Source organism: Trachypithecus francoisi, unplaced genomic scaffold (genome assembly GCF_009764315.1).
Source record: "Trachypithecus francoisi isolate TF-2019V2 unplaced genomic scaffold, Tfra_2.0 Lachesis_group17, whole genome shotgun sequence".
NCBI classification, from domain to species: Eukaryota; Metazoa; Chordata; class Mammalia; order Primates; family Cercopithecidae; genus Trachypithecus; species Trachypithecus francoisi.
Genome location: NW_022681462.1, coordinates 88,610,922 through 88,627,477, shown reverse-complemented (window position 1 = coordinate 88,627,477; position 16,556 = coordinate 88,610,922). Strand labels below are relative to the sequence as shown.

At 36.4% G+C, this 16,556-nt stretch overlaps 1 protein-coding gene across 1 annotated transcript in view; it reads right to left on the bottom strand.

The window, feature by feature from the left end:
• WDR35 (WD repeat domain 35) overlaps nt 1-16,556 on the bottom strand; it is a 69,366-nt gene that overhangs the window by 34,111 nt on the left and 18,699 nt on the right. The window contains exons 9-12 of the mRNA XM_033176748.1: nt 14,523-14,648; nt 11,784-11,969; nt 5,017-5,077; nt 801-940 (exon numbers count right to left, since the gene is read on the bottom strand). Coding sequence (XP_033032639.1) covers nt 801-940; nt 5,017-5,077; nt 11,784-11,969; nt 14,523-14,648 — 513 coding nt within the window. The remainder of the gene's footprint in view (nt 1-800; nt 941-5,016; nt 5,078-11,783; nt 11,970-14,522; nt 14,649-16,556) is intronic.

Here is a 16,556-nt window from a genome sequence, read left to right as displayed (position 1 = left end):
AGATATGACACCAAAAACACAAATGACAAAAGAAAAATCAGACAAATTGGAGTTCATTAAAATTAAAAATATTTGTGCTTCAAGGGACACTTATCAAGAAAGAAAAGAAAAATCTCCCAAGTCCCTTCCTAAGGAATATATTCTTCTAAACAAATAATTTTTAATATTCCTAATATGTATCGGAAATATATTCTCCCAAGCAAATAGTTCTTTTCATCTGTTCCATTTCTTAGAGAATATTTAATTGAACTCCTACTGTATATCCTTTTATGAAGTAGATAGTCTCATCAAATCCATCTTATAGATAAATAAACAGAGGTTTAAAGAAGTAGAACAACTTGCTCAAGGTCACAAAACACAAAATAAACAACATAAAATTAAACATTCATACAAAATACATAAAAGCAAAAACTCCTTCAAAAACAGATTATACTGTTTTCTAAATTCATGAACAATCAAAACAGTGTAAAACTTAATTTTTCTATTATAAATACTATGCAATGTAATCATTAATATGGCCAGAATAAAGACATAACGTTACTAGGAGGTACCATTTATAGAGTTCTTGCCAGAGTGCAGACAAAGGGCATGTGAGGCAGCAAGAGACTTAGAAACTGAACAAAGAATTAGAAACTAGTCTGATAGTTTGATGTTAACTGAGTGTGTTAACAACTCAGGGATTCAAATTCAGTAATTTTTATATGCTAAATAACTCAGTCCAACTGAGTAATTTTTTTAAAAATTCTTTTTTCACTGTAACTGTCAAGATTTTTTCATTCAAAATATCTACTATTACCAACCTCTGGAGGGAGCTCAAAGCCTTTCTTGGAAGGAGCACTTTGCTGAAAGCCATGCATGGAGAATGACAGGAAAGCCTCCACGGTGTGCTCCTGCCAGGTCAGGCTGCGCTCTCCTTTCCCTGACCTGGTCTTCACTAAATCTTAAGACATTTGTTAAATATTCAGTAAATTCCACTATGGATACTCTAATGCTGGTAACTATTATGCCCTTAGTGTAATTTGAAGCAAGTTTGTACACCTTAACTGCTTTCTAATAAAATATCATTTTTTCCTAAGTATATAAAAGCATTCTTCCAACCAATGTTTACCTACAATTATAAATTACACTCATGTTCCTTTCTTTTTGATAGGACCTAAATACTCACAAGGGTTTATCATTAGCCTGATTACTTCAAAATTAAAATGTTAGTAGTTCAAGGTGAGAGTCAGACTTCTTGGATTCAAATGACAGGCACTTGCTAATTCTGTGGTCTTGAATAAATTATTTGTTCTCTCTGAACTTCAGTTTACTTACTGTAAGTTGCAGATAATAATAATGCCAACCCTACAGAGCTGTTTTAAAATTTAAGAGAGATAACAATATAAATATCACTTAAACATATAGCATAGCACAGAGCCTGGCATAGAGTAAATGCTTAATAATACTTTTAAAAGACAGTATTTATTGAATGTTTAAAAATATATGACAGGCAGTGTTCTAAATATATAACATATATTAACTCACTCACAACTTCCCTATAAGGTAAGCATTATTATCCTCATTTAGCAGATAAAGAAACTGAGGAATGTGAATTTGCCCATATCACACAGCTAGAAAATAGTAGAGCTGGACACAAACCTGGTCAATCTGGCTCCAGAAACTGCTCTTAACTACTAGAGCAGACTGACCCTCACTAAGGATTAAGAAGTATTAGTTAGACATGGTTGCTATTATTCTTTTCATTTTTGTCACCTACATAGAATTTTATAATAAAACCATATATAAATTCTCAGTTACTACAAAAAATACAAATATATCTGAAAAATATGTTCTTTTGAATCAGTAAGGTGGTGATTTCAGCAAATTCATATGGGTAGATAATCCTGTCTATATATATTTTGCTAGATCTTTATTAAGATTCATCCCACCTAGACTAAGCATCTATGAAAAGCAAAACAAAATTGTAACAGATACACTGTTTTAGGACAAGAACACAGCCTAGATGGAAGCCCTCCATGTCCTTTTTGACTGTTCAATATCTGAAAAGAAAAAAATTTGAAATATCTAGAAAGGTTATTGGATTTTTTTTTTTTTTGAGGCGGGTTCTTGCTGTATCATCCAGGCTGGAGTGCACTGGCACGATCTTGTCTCAGTGTAACCTCTGCCTCCTGGGTTCAAGAGATTCTCCTGCCTCAGCCTCCCGAGTAGCTGGGATTACAGGTGCATGCCACCATGCCTGGCTAATTTTTGTATTTTTAGTAGAGATGGGGTTTTGCCATGTTGGCCAGGCTGGTCTAGAACTCCTAACCTCAGGTGATCTACCCGTCTCAGCCTCCCAAAGTGCTGGGATTATAGGAGTGAGCCACCGTGCCCAGCTTGGAAAAAAAGTTTTTAAGAAAATAATTATGCTTTCATTAACTGAACTTTGTAATGCTAATAGGCAGTCATTACTAGCCAAGCAAGAATGTAAAATAATTTAAAACAATCTTGGAATTCACAGATAAATAAAACCTGCTTGTAATATTTTAATGCTAAGGCCTGAAATAAATGCCGACATCTGTAATGTTCACCCACTTTCCCATTTATTCATTTCTCAGCCCTTTCAAGTGCCGGTAAACTGAAATTTCACTGAAATGTTTTCATCAAATTAACTTTCTCTGAAATATATGGAAAACCTAGTGCACATGTTAGATACCATCACTAGAAAGCTGACCATGTGCTCCCACTAAAACGGCTGCAGCATAGGCAAACGGGTACTTGATGGCCACTTTCCATGCCTTCATTCCTCTGCAAATGCCGTTTTCTTTCCTTGAAACGTCACCTAAAGAAATACTTATTTTTCAAATTTCAGCTCAAATGAAACCTTCTCTAAGTAGAAAGATGTCTCTAACATCCTTATGCACCAATAACCATTTGCCTGGCACCTAGGGCAATACCTAGCATGCAGTAGGGAAGCGGTAAATCACTGTTCAATGAATTAACTAGGTTTTAATTATTTGTTCAGAAATCCCACAGGAAATGTCATAATTAATTTCTTATTATTCCCAGTGACCAGTAGTACCTGAAACAGTATATACTCATTGATAGTTTGCTAAATAAATGAATCATCATTTTTTATTTACATGATAGAAAATTTCCATGCATTCAATAAACATTTATTATCGGCCAAGGCAGTGTTAGGTCATGGGGATACAGAAGTTAATTACACATAGATCTTTAAAAAGTTCAAAGTCTAGTGGGGAAGATAGACAAGAAAATTAATAAGCACAGTGCAGGTTAAGAGGTATTTTGGATGGAAGCACACCAAAGGTATTATGGGTGCTCAAGAAAAGAGCACCAAAAAAAGATACCTAACTCTCATATGTAGAGTACAACAGAGTCCCACAAACTACACTTCTATAAAGTTTCTACAAAAATTGTAAAGAGGAAGAGTAGATGGCAAAAGAAAAATAATAAATTCTAAATTCTAGAAGAGTATCACTCATATACTTTTTTTGTTTTAGCCTCCAGTCCTCATAAACATTTGGCATAGAAACTTTAAAAAGGAATTTTACAGGATATGCATGAAACAAAAATGTTGAGTCTTTGGCTGTGTTCGCTGCAGGCCAATGAAAGAACTGTTTGTTAAAATCTCAGCTAGCGAGACTACAAAAAAAAAAAGTTTTGAGACTCAAAAATACAAATAATCATGCCCTCAAGTATTTGCCATTTTATGAAGAAGGATTTACATTTAGCTTTATTTTTAAAAACAGTCTACCTGTGATAAAAATTACTTTGAGATTAACCCTATCACCATTACGATTCTATGTTAAAACTTTAGATATTAAAAGAAAAAGCATATAATCTGAAGACTGACAAAATTTACCTCTTAAAGACTGTTATGTTTCTAGTAAACAAGAGATATTTATGTGAAGAGAGTCTGTAATAATTTTAAGCTAAGCTTTTTAACAAGGAACATTAATGTGTATATATATGTGTGTATATAAACATATACATATATAAAACATATACACATGTCTATGTAGCAATGAATGTAAGACATGAAGTTGAAATGTGTCAATATATCTAAGTGAGTAGGTTATCAAGATCCTATAAAGTCTTTGAGGTCATTATTTCTCATATTTGCTTTTATCACCCAAAGAGCTTAGCAAAATGCAAACACTCAAAAGGCAACAGGCATTAATATTTAATTGCTTAGGCTAAATGTCCAATCTGAAAAAAAAAAGACTAGTTCTCAGATTCTCAGGAATAATGCAATGGGTTTTTAATTTCTTAGATTTAATAATTTTTGCAATACTGTATCCAATATACTACCATACACATTAAAAGAAAATCATTACTTTTGGAAGTTACAGTGAAATGGCAACAAAATACTTGTTAATGATTTTTAATAATCTACTTAGAATAAGATTTGGAATTTTTAATGGGTTACTTTCATAGTTATTGGGTAGAGGGAATAGTAAATCTAAAGTAACAAATGTCCTTTGAAAACAAAAAGTCAGGAATTTTTTAAACTGTCCCTATTAATAGACTCATTTCATTAGAAAAGTCTGGAAAGGGCAAACTCACTTTTACAAGCAGCTAAAGTGTTTTTATGGAAGAGAGGTATTTACAAGCAGTTTATTAATAATAAAAGTGGTTTAATAGCAAAATTCTTTCTATAATCCTAATTATTACATATTAATCATTACACTGCATACCAATTCCTACACAATTATATTTCCCATTTAAAGCGAATGATGGTACCATAGCAGTTGTGAAATTATAGTGGATTTTAGATAGAGTAACTTTATAATTTACTGTCTTAACCAGGATGCTTTTGAGAGCAAAATGGGGTATTAAGAATTCTATCACAGTAACAGATATAAACTGGTACTGGATCTGACAGTGTAGGAAGTATGGTCTTTCTCGTTTTAGAAAACACCATTCTAATTAATAATACCAGTGTTAGGTTTTTAAATTCGTGTTACAAATAAAATCTGATTGGAAAAGAAATAAATATTAACATTTACTTACCAATATCAATGTATTTGGGATCCAAGGGAGTACCAATAGAATTACAAAGAACTAGTACAAACTGTGAACAAATAAAACAAAAAGTATCAGATCTCCTGCTTATGAATAATAAAGGAAATGTGCTTAATATACATCATGCTTATCTCTTTTTCAAATATTGCTCACTGGGAAATAACTGATGAAACTGTTAGGTACAAAAAATAGCAGCCAAAAAGAAAAATGATTTACAGCATTAAAGATCAATTAATACTAAACCAAGGCTGCTTTCTCAATGTAATGGGGTAACTGGTTTTCAAGAAGACACAAGAAACACAAGTACTCTGGCTATTTTTCAACATTTATACAAGCGGTCTTCAAAAAGTTTATGGAAAATGTGTATTATGAAAAATATATGCATGGATTTAAAAATTGTTTGCATCAAAATAAACGTGTACTAACTTGTTAAAATATGTCTGAACAGGATCTAGTTTGAAGCACTAAGAAGGAGATGGTAGCAGTTTGAAAAAAAGCCCTGTCAAAGCAACATTAATTCTGCTAAAATTGAAGCAAGAAAAACATCAAATTTATGGTGCAGCTTGGGTGGAAGAATGGCGAAATCATCAATCCTTTATGAAAAGTTTATGGGGACAATGCCCCAAATAAATCAGCAGTTTACAAATGGACAACTCATTTTCAAAAGGGACAACACAAACTAAAGATGAAACCTGCAACAGCAGACCATCCATGTCAATTTGCAAGGAAAAAATTAATCTCATCTTGTTTCTGCCCTAATTGAAGAGGACTAACAATTAACAGCAGAAACAATAGTCAACACCACAGACATCTCAATTGGTTCAGCTCACACAATTCTGACTGAAAAATTTAAGTTAAGCCAACTTCCCACTCAATGGGTGCCAAATTGGTTGCACCCAGATCAGCTGCACACAGGAGCAGAGCAGTCAACAGAAATTTCAAACAGGTGGTATCAAGAACCTGAGGCATTTCTTCAAAAATTGCAACAGGAGATGAAACATGGCTTTACCTGTATGAATCTGAATGCAAGGCACAATCAAAACAATGGTTACCAAGTGGTGGAAATGGTCCAGTCAAAGCAAAAGCAGACTGCCAAGAGCAAAGGTCGTGGCAACAGTTTTTGGGGATGCTCAAGGCGTTTTGCTTGTTGACTTTCTGAAGGGCCAAAGGACAATAATGTCCACTTATTATGAGAATGTCTTGAGAAAGTTAGCCAAAGCTTTAGCAGAAAAATGCCTGGGAAAACTTCACCAGAGTCTCTCCCCAGCATGACAATGCTCCTGCTCATTCTATTCATCAAAAAAGGGCAATTTTGCAAGAGTTTCAGTGGGAAATCATTAGGTATCCACTTTACAGTACTGATTTGGCTTCAGGCTTCCTTTTGTTTCCTAATCTTAAAAAATCCTTAAAGGGTACCCATTTATCTTTAGTTAATAATGTAAAAAAGACTGCATTGACATGGTTAAATTCCTAGGACCCTCAGTTCTTTTGGGCTGGACTAAATATCTGGTATTATTGCTTACAAAAATGTCTTGACCTTGATGGAGCTTATGTTGAAAAATAAAAGTTTCTATTTTTATTTTTATCTGTTAATTCCATTTTTCCATGAACTTTCTGAAGTCCCCTCACATTTCTAAAGTTTCTGATCAGCTATAACCTCAAAACTCATTTTTATCCTATGATCAGTTATATAAGAGCTAATTTCATTTGTTACCGTTGCACCAAATGTCTCCATCTCGTTCTCCTCCTTTGAAGCAATATATAAATGACATGAGAAATTCAGAAAAATTCAGTTAACTCAAAAAAGACATGATTCAACCTAATGAAAATGGCTTATATACAAATAATCATCAATGACCAATATTAGGAAAATAATCAAGCATAATGCACATTTTACGTCATATTGTTTTAAAGTGATCATTTCATTTTTCTTACTATTAGTCTCCGTTTCTGTATCTTGTACTAAGAATATTATTCTACTTAGATGTTTTTCCTGACTAGAACAACAATTTCAAATAAACCAGTTCTTTCTGCACTATTAATACAGACTTTCTTTTTTCAGCATTTGATTAAAATTTGTTTAATTACTCAAAACATCTCAGGTACCCCATAGATAATATACATCTACTATTACCCATAACATTTTTTAAAAACTAAAAAGAACTCACTGAATTAATTTCATAAATATAAACCAAATAATAAAAATTATATTTAAAAAAATCATAATTTACTCTTCCACTACTTAAAATAAGCTTATTTACTGCCACGAAATACCACAAATTGTATTTTTAAAATACATCTTTCATTTTTATCAGTTATACATGCTAGTAGTTTCAAAAATCAAATAGATCCACGCTTCTTACTAAAAAATGGCAGCTCCCCCTAAGTTCACATTTCCTGCTCCCTTTACCGATCCTTTTGCTATTACCTCCACAAATCTAAGTAACGTGTTTACACTGCTACTTGTTTTATTTCAATTTAGTCCATTAGCTCTTGCCTCCCCACTACAAATGACAAGTCTTTAGCTTCCTTTCATTCCCTTTTCCACCCACCCCTTTCACACAGGGGCACATTTCCATCCCTCTCTCTATTTTTAATGCCATTTTGTCAGATCAAAATTTAGGGTTGAGTATGTTTATTATACTTCAGTTAAAAGGTGTTTTAAGTTTAAAAAGGGTGATTACATCATTTTGACTATGTAAATGCTATTCACAACTCAGTCATCAAGTATATCATGATTTATTTTCTTTTCAAGCATATTCTTTCTCTGTAGTTGATAATTGTATTTTTTCTCTTTGATTAGTCTTCTATAGGCTTATTACTAACAGAAATCCCCAATAATCCCTGAATTATGTATATCTTGCTGCAAGGGCTCAAATATATCAGGTAGTCTATTAATGTCATCCCCCTGAATTTCTCTTGGAGCCTTCTGACGTTCTCTCCTCTGACTCACTGGACACGCTGCACCAAGGTCAGCTGGTACACTCTTCCTCACTGGTGTCCACTCTACTATTTCTTCTGCTTTCTTGGTTTATTCCTCATTTTGTTAGACTATTTCCTAAAGTAACTTCCTAAGATAGGGAAGCTTGGAAGGGAAATTTTTAGTGAGTTACACATCTAAAAATGTCTGTATTCCACCCATTTATTTATTTACTTACACTTTGAGACAAAGTATCACTCTGTCGCCCAGGCTGGAGTGGAGTAGCACATCTCGGCTCACTGCAACCTCTGCCTCCAGGGTTCAAGCGATTCTCCTGCCTCAGCCTCCCAAGTAGCTGGGATTACATGCACCTGCCACCACACCTGGCTAATTTTTGATATTTAGTAGAGATATGGTTTTGCCGAATTGGCCAGGCTGGTCCCAAACTCCTAACTTCAGGTGACCTGCCCACATTGGCCTCCCAAAGTGCTGGGCTACCCTCATATTTAATAGTAGTTGACTTCAGCCATGGAACTGTAGATGGAAAACCACTTTGCCTCCAAATTTTAAGGCAATTCTCCAAAGCATTGCTGTTGACAAGCAGAATGTCACTTTATGATCCCTGATGTTATGAAATCTGTGTTTCCTCTCTGAAAGTTTGTAAGATTGTTTTCTCCCCAATGTTCTGAAATTCCACAATGATGTGTCTCGATGTAGAAATGTTTTTATTCACTGAGCTAGGCACTTCCAATCAGAACATCAAGGAAAATTTTCTTGAATTATTTTTCATACTTCCTCCCCTATATTTTGTATATTTTGCCTGTTCACTCTTTTTTATTATTTTTATTTATTTATTTATTTTTGAGACAGAGTCTCACTCTGTCGCCCAGGCTGGAGTGCAGTGGTGTGATTTCAGCCCACTGCAACCTCCGCCTCCTGGGTTCAAGCAGTTCTCCTGCCTCAACCTCCTGAGTAGCTGGGACTACAGGCGTACGCTGCCACGCCTGGCTAATTTTTTCTTTTTTTTTTTTTTGAGACGGAGTCTCGCTCTGTCGCCCAGGCTGGAGTGCAGTGGCCGGATCTCAGCTCACTGCAAGCTCCGCCTCCTGGGTTCACGCCATTCTCCTGCCTCAGCCTCCCGAGTAGCTGGGACTACAGGCGCCCGCCACCTCGCCCGGCTAGTTTTTTGTATTTTTTAGTAGAGACGGGGTTTCACTGGGTTAGCCAGGATGGTCTCGATCTCCTGACCTCGTGATCCACCCGTCTCCGCCTCCCAAAGTGCTGGGATTACAGGCTTGAGCCACCGCACCCGGCCACTAATTTTTTCTATTTTAGTAGAGATAGGGTTTCACCATGTTGCCCAGGCCGGTCTTGAACTCCTGAGCTCAGGCAATCCGCCCACCTTGGCCTCCCAAAGTGGCCTGTTCACTCTTTTTAGAAATATTGTTGAAATGCTAAGCTTCCGGGACTGGTCCTCTAATTTTATCCTTTCACTCCTATTTTCCATTTCCTTGTCCTTTTGCTTTACTTTACAGGTGTTTTCCTTCATTTTACCTTCTAATCCTCCAGCCAAAGTTTTCATTATGGTCATCATATTTTTAGTTTCCAAAAACTTCCTCTTTTCTGGTATCCTTTTCTTTTTTTTTTTTTTTTTTTTTTTTTTTTTTTTGAGGCGGAGTCTCGCTCTGTCGCCCGGACTGGAGTGCAGTGGCCAGATCTCAGCTCACTGCAAGCTCCGCCTCCCGGGTTCCCGCCATTCTCCTGCCTCAGCCTCCCGAGTAGCTGGGACTACAGGCGCCCACCACCTCGCCCGGCTAGTTTTTTTTGTATTTTTTAGTAGAGACGGGGTTTCACCGTGTTAGCCAGGATGGTCTCGATCTCCTGACCTCGTGATCCGCCCGTCTCGGCCTCCCAAAGTGCTGGGATTACAGGCTTGAGCCACCGCGCCCGGCCCTCTGGTATCCTTTTCTTATTTGATGGATGTAATATCTCTTAACTCTCTGAGGGTAATATTGATGGTTCTTTCGAAATAATTTTTTTTTTTTTTTGAGATAGAGTCTCAATTTCGCCCAGGTTGGAGTGCAATGGCGCGATCCTGGCTCACTGCAACCTCCACCTCCCGGATTCAAGCAATTCTCCTGCCTCAGCCTCCCAAGTAGCTGGGATTACAGGCGTGCGCCACCATGCCCAACTAATTTTGTATATTTAGTAGAGACGGGGTTTCACCATGTTAGCCAGGCTGATCTCGAACTCCCGACCTCAGGTAATCCGCCTGCCTTGATCTCTGAAAGTGCTGGGATTACAGGCGTGAGCCATCACGCCCAGCCCCGAAATAATGTTTTTCAGATGTGTCCTTCCTGCATAGTCTCTGCTTCTTCCAAGTTCATTTCTACTTGTGTTTAGCTGCCTTTCTCAAATGTCTGGTAATCTTTGTCTAACTGCTTATATTTAAGAGTCAGACATTGAAACGCTGTTTGGAACAGAGTTGTCCATAAGTGAGCCTCACTGACTGGTGTCTTTACTGTAAAGTGACGGGCAGGGCTACTTCCTTGGGGACTCCCGATCTCAGTATCTTTAGAAGGCTTTTCTCTTGAACAGGCCGAATTCTCCTGAGAAGACTTCCCACCTCAAAGCTCAATGCTTGGCTGCCAGTGTTCTGGGAACCAAGTAGGAAAAGAAGACTGGGGTCATGTTGAATAGGAAGCTTTTAATGTAATTGTCCTGTTTTCAGCAGAGTTCCCCCACCCTCAGCTCTGCTTGATGCTCTTCAGCACAGAGACTCTCTGATCCTCTCTGGAGAGTAAACCCGTCGTTGTAGGTGGCAGAAGGGCAGCTGCCTATGGACTCAGTATAGGGGAGTGGGATCACCTTCTTCTTATGTTTTTTTAAAAAGTTTTCTCTTTTCTGCATAATCTCTGGTACTTCCAAATTGCTTTTTTGCTTGTTTCTTTCTCCTACCAGGTACCCCCAAGTCCTGTGCCTCTTTGGAATCCCGTGATGTAAGCCAGTTGCCTCTGTTTTCTCCCCGAATGGCTATGATTCAGCTTTCTTAGGTCTGCTAAGGTAATTACCGCTAATCCACCTACTCTAACCTACAAAATGTTGTTGCCATTTCCTTTCCATTTCTGGACCCTTTGGGCTTATGACTTTTTAAAAAACATCTTTACTGTCATTTAGCAAGTTTCAGGAGAGAATACCACCAAACATGGCTGTTCAAAGAGTCACCTTTAAGAAAAAACTCTTTACTTTTTAACGGGATAAAATAATTGATAACACAGCTAAAGACATCAGTAGTCCTTTTCAGAAATATTTACATACTTCTGCAAATATTTAAGTTGTTAGTATACTTTTTTAAAAGACATATTTATATTATTTATGTTATGCTATGATATATTAATTTTTACAGCAATATAACTCCAAATAAAAGATTTCTCAATGTCAAAAGCTACCCAAACTGCCATAAGTGTTCATTGCTGCATAATTTCTTCAGCATTTATGCATAGTAGACATCTGGATGTTCATTTTTGCTCATGAAATTTTAACTTGAAAAAGGACTGTGGTATTTTAAATATATTTCAGAAACAAAAAGCTTCAGTATTGAACCAGTCAGTATGAACTGCCGTGTGATTAGCTGCTTGAAGAAAAAAAATCAGGGACACGGCATCAATGGAGTCACAGAGTTTTCCAAAATTGGTCTAGACCAATAGCGCCAACAGACCCAATGTTTTAATGTACTTGCCAGTGTAGAGGCCATGCTTGAGAAGGTAGAAAACTATAACCCAATTCTGCCAAGCAGTTAGCCCATCTATGTCTTAAGATATCAAGAAACACCTACCTGAGGATGATTTTCATCAGCTTTTGTAGCCAAAATGCAGAAGTCGCCACAGGTAGTAATAGAAATGAGACCCTTCACATATTTAACATGTTTTTCATTGTGTTTTGTATCCCAGAAGACAACACAGTGCTCTGGACGATCAGGTCTGGTATATGCATAAACCACAGTATTTGAGCAATAACCCCACTAGGAAGAAAGGAAGGAGGAAAGGGAAGGAGTTTGAAAGGCAGAAGAACTATTTAGCATTAGGAAGCAAAATCGTATTATTTTATTTTTACTCTCGAAATATTGCAGATATTTATCACTGCTGACAAAATATATTCTTCAGAAAGAGAAGACAGATTCAACCTTTTATAAAAATAATAGAGATTTATAAAACAAAGAATGTACTGCAAATATAAATTCAGTTTGTCTAACTTTCCTTATTTTAATTGGTAAGATTTAAGCTTCAATGGTAAAAAATTTTCAGTAATCAATAATAGCTGCTGGAGAGGGGACAACAGGTAGCATGATCCCTGTCAAAGTTTCAATTGTGGATCTCCAAGTCAAAATTCAAAAATAGTCACTTTGCCTTTTTACCCCATCCATATTTTTTATATTTGCTTTTATCAGAGTAATATATTCACATAATATATGGTCAAATAATCCTACCTGGCTTATTTAAAACAAAAACAAATGCAGAACCCCCTGCCAAATTTGCTGTCTGGAATGGCCGTGTACAACTTCTTCAATTGCAACTGTTCTGGTATTTATTTCTGAATCACATTATCTATTGATTATGGAACTTACACACTTACAGCTTTCCCTTCTAATCTTCCCAACATGTTTATATTTAATTTTGAATTAAAAAATGAAAATATATAAATTATATTAAAAATATAAAAAATATGTTGATATTACCAAATTGTGTCTACCATTCAAACTAAGCTAAACCATGTTTAGCTTTTTGTATCCTGATTACTTTCTAAAATAAATTTTTTACTTTAAAATAGTTTTAGATGGACAGAAAAGTTGCAAAGATAGCACAGAGTTCTCATATACCCCTCACCCATTTCCCTTATTGTTAACATTTTACATTACCGTGGTATATTTGTCACAACTAGGAAATCAACATCACTATTAACTATATTACTATTAAGTAAATATCATACTTTATTTAGATTTCATTAGCTTTTCCCGAATGTCCTTTTACTATTCCAGAATCCCATTTGGGATACTTAGATTTAGTCATGTCACCTTAGGCTCCTCTGGGGTGTGACAATTTCTCAGTCTTTCCCTGTTTTTAAAGACCTCAACAGTTTTGAGGAGTATTTGAGGTCAAGTATTTTGTAAATTGTCCCTCAATTTGGGTTTGTCTGATGTTTTTCTCATGCTTAGATTGGACTTCAGGTTTTTAGGAAGACCAGCACAGAACCGAAGTGCACTTCTTTATCATGCCATATCAGGGGGTATGTGATATCCACATGGCATTCCTAATGATGTTAACCTTTATCACCTGGCCAAGGTTTGATTGCCAAGTTTCACCAATATAAAGCTACTTTATTTTTTTCCCCTCTCCATACCCTACTCTTTGGAAACTAAGTGTAGCCACACTCAAGCCAGGGGAACAGTGGACTATGTTCCACCTCCTGGAGAAGGCAATATCTAAGTAAACTGGAATAATTCTGTAAGGAAGATTTGTTTCTTCTTTCCCATTTATTTATTTATTCAAATAATCCATCTATATCAGCATCAACTCTTGGGCATTTATACTTTGGGTCACAATAAAATAATATATCATTTATTTGATTCTTCAAAGTGCTCCAGCTTTGGCCATTGGGAGGCTCTTTCATGTTCTTTTGACATTTCCCCATCCTTTTGTTGTGTGAGCACTTCCTTACTTGCTGGGACTATAAACTGTTTCAGGCTTACCTTGTATTTTCCCTGCCCTGGTCCTAGAATCAGCCATTTCTCTAAGGTCCTTCACCTTTCAAAAATTAAATATAGAAGATTTTTATAACAAATAGTTTACCAGATCAATCTCATATTTGAGAGCTTGCTTCTGGATCAAATGTTACATTCAAGATAAAATACTGATTATATATTACGTTGCTTATTCTCATTTTCTCCTTCTAATCCATTCTCTGCCCTTCTCTACCCTGCTGTGAGCCTTGGAGCCTAGTTTCTATGAACTCCATCATCTGGGCTACCTGGCCATCTGGTTCCCAGTTGGGTTTCACCAATAGAAAGCACCAGCAAGTGGAGAGGTGAGTTGGAATATTTATTCCCCAAATCCCTCTCTGCCTGGCCGGTTGGCAAGGTCTGGGCTCCTGCAGAGCAGCCCCTCTTGCACAGCCACAGCTCTTGTGGGTTCCAGGAGCCTGACTCCTTTGTCTTGCCCCTTCAGGCCCAGGGCTGGTGATGGCTTCTCATTGATGCTAATCTTTGGGTGCTACTTTTTATCATCCCTTGCTGTTCCCCTTAGCCCTGCCCATATCTCTGTAATAAGTGTTTCATCAGTCTCTCTTCAATTACTCCTTTGAATATACCATCTGTTTCTGGCTAAGACATTGACTCATGGAGTAATTTTACTAACTATATATAGTATTCTAGAAAAGTTTACTAGGTCTAAGGTCTTTACACAAAAAGGCTTCCTTTCTGCTAGCTCCTAAAATAAGACAGCTTTGAATACACTTTGAGCGACAGCAAAATTATTTGGTAAGAAACACTGTTTATTTTACAGCTGCTCTTAATATTTACCTTATAATTAGGTCGAATGTTTGCAAAATATATAAAGGAATCAACAGCTAGTGCAATTTTCAGTCCACCTCCTTCCCAAGATAGTGCAGATATTTCCTTCCCAGGAACTTTCAAAGTACCCAGATGCTGAAAAAGAAAGTTATCTTTAACCTAAAGTATAACAATTAAATACAAATTACCACCAATCACTTCATAAAGGTCAAAAGTGGTATGAACATTATTTTGTGAAAAGTTACTACTCACTTTAAAATCATGTTTCTTCAATTTTTATAATGAAAAACATGCATATAAGAAAAACTTACAAACTATATCCGAAGAATTCAATAGCAAATGTCATCAAATCTAAAATGCCATAGACTGAAACATGCATTTTTATGTACAACTAAGGAAAGGAAAAAACACATTGCTAATTAAAATACAGCAACTTTGATTATAAGATGCCTCCTCATTTTAGAGTTATAAAAAATTACATTTCTTAGAATCAACGAAATATATTAGCAAATTCAATCATAAAGTCTTGTCTTTCTCTTTCATCCCCTCATATCCAACTAGTCACCAAATCCTATTGCTTTTACTCCTTTCCACTCTCTGTAATTACCTTTTTAATGGATTGAATTGTGGTAATAGCTTCCTAACTTTAAGTCTTACCTTTCATCTATTTCCTTATTCTCCCCCTCTGCCCTCCCAATTCAATCTCTACTGTGCTGTCACAACTATCTTTCTGGAACACAGATCTAATCATAACTTACCCTGCTTTTTAAAAGGTTTAATAACTTTTAAAAATCAGTAACTCTCCACCATCACATTCTTTAGCATGGCATACAATGCCTGTTTCCCATCTTATCCAAAACCATAGTATGTGGCTTAATATCCCACTATTTAGCCATAACTGCTGTGTGCCTGCTCATGAAGGAACTACTCTGCCTCCACACCTTTGGCCTATACAATATCCCTTCTGCCTGAAATCCCCCTCTCTTTTCCTCACAGCTCCCCTGTCCTTACTGGTCCTTGTCCTCCTGGAGCACGCCTATTCATCCATCAAGATACAGCTCAAATACTGCTTCCTCAACGAGTCCTGCCGCCTTCTCCAACTCTATGGTTCCAGAGAATTAGAGAATGAGCTCCTCAAGAGTACTAACTGCATCATATTCACATTTATTTCCCTTTCCATTAATAGATTATTTGATAAACTGATAGTCAATATATATCTCCAATAAATATACATTCAAATTAATTTTTTCATATACTAATAGTACTTCTTATGACCAAATTAACGAGTGAATAAATGAATACAAACACTTTTTTAATGTGGCTATAAAACAACCAAACATTTTTAATCTATACCTTTCATTTGACAGAATGATATAATCCCAAAATTTCAATGAACTTTGCTGGTATCCCTTGTTCTAAGTAGATATACTCTAGGGTCAAATTTAATGTTACTATAGTTTGAATGTCTGTCCTCTCCAAAACTCAGGTTGAAATTAATTGCCATTTTGACAGTATTGAGAGATGAGACCTTTAGGCAGTGATCAGAGCCTGAGGCCCTCATGGCTGGGACTACTGCCATTTTACAAAGGGGGATTAGGTCCCCTCTTGTCTCTCTGTTGCACTCTCTTTGTCCTTCTTCCTTCCACCATGCAATGATGCAGCAGGAAAGCCCTCACCAGATGTCAGCAGCTCAATACTGGACTTCTCATCCTCCAGAACTGTAAGCCAGTAAGTTTCTATTAACATACACTATGCAGTCTGTGGTATTCTGTCATAGCAGCACATAATAGAGTAAGACAAATGTATTGAGCTCCATTTTGCCAAGGAAACCAATGGAAGAAAAAGCTCAAAGTTTTAACCTAGGAAGGTCTGATCTATCTGTCTTGCTACCTGTATGAAATTAAAGGGGAACCAGCAAGCTCTCTACAGTACTCTTGGTATTGATCCATCCATAAGAGGAAGAGAATACAGCCATCTTCTAACTACAAACCAGCCAGGATGTGGCAGTAAAAAGGAAAGAAAACCACCTTTTAGTAAGCCTTC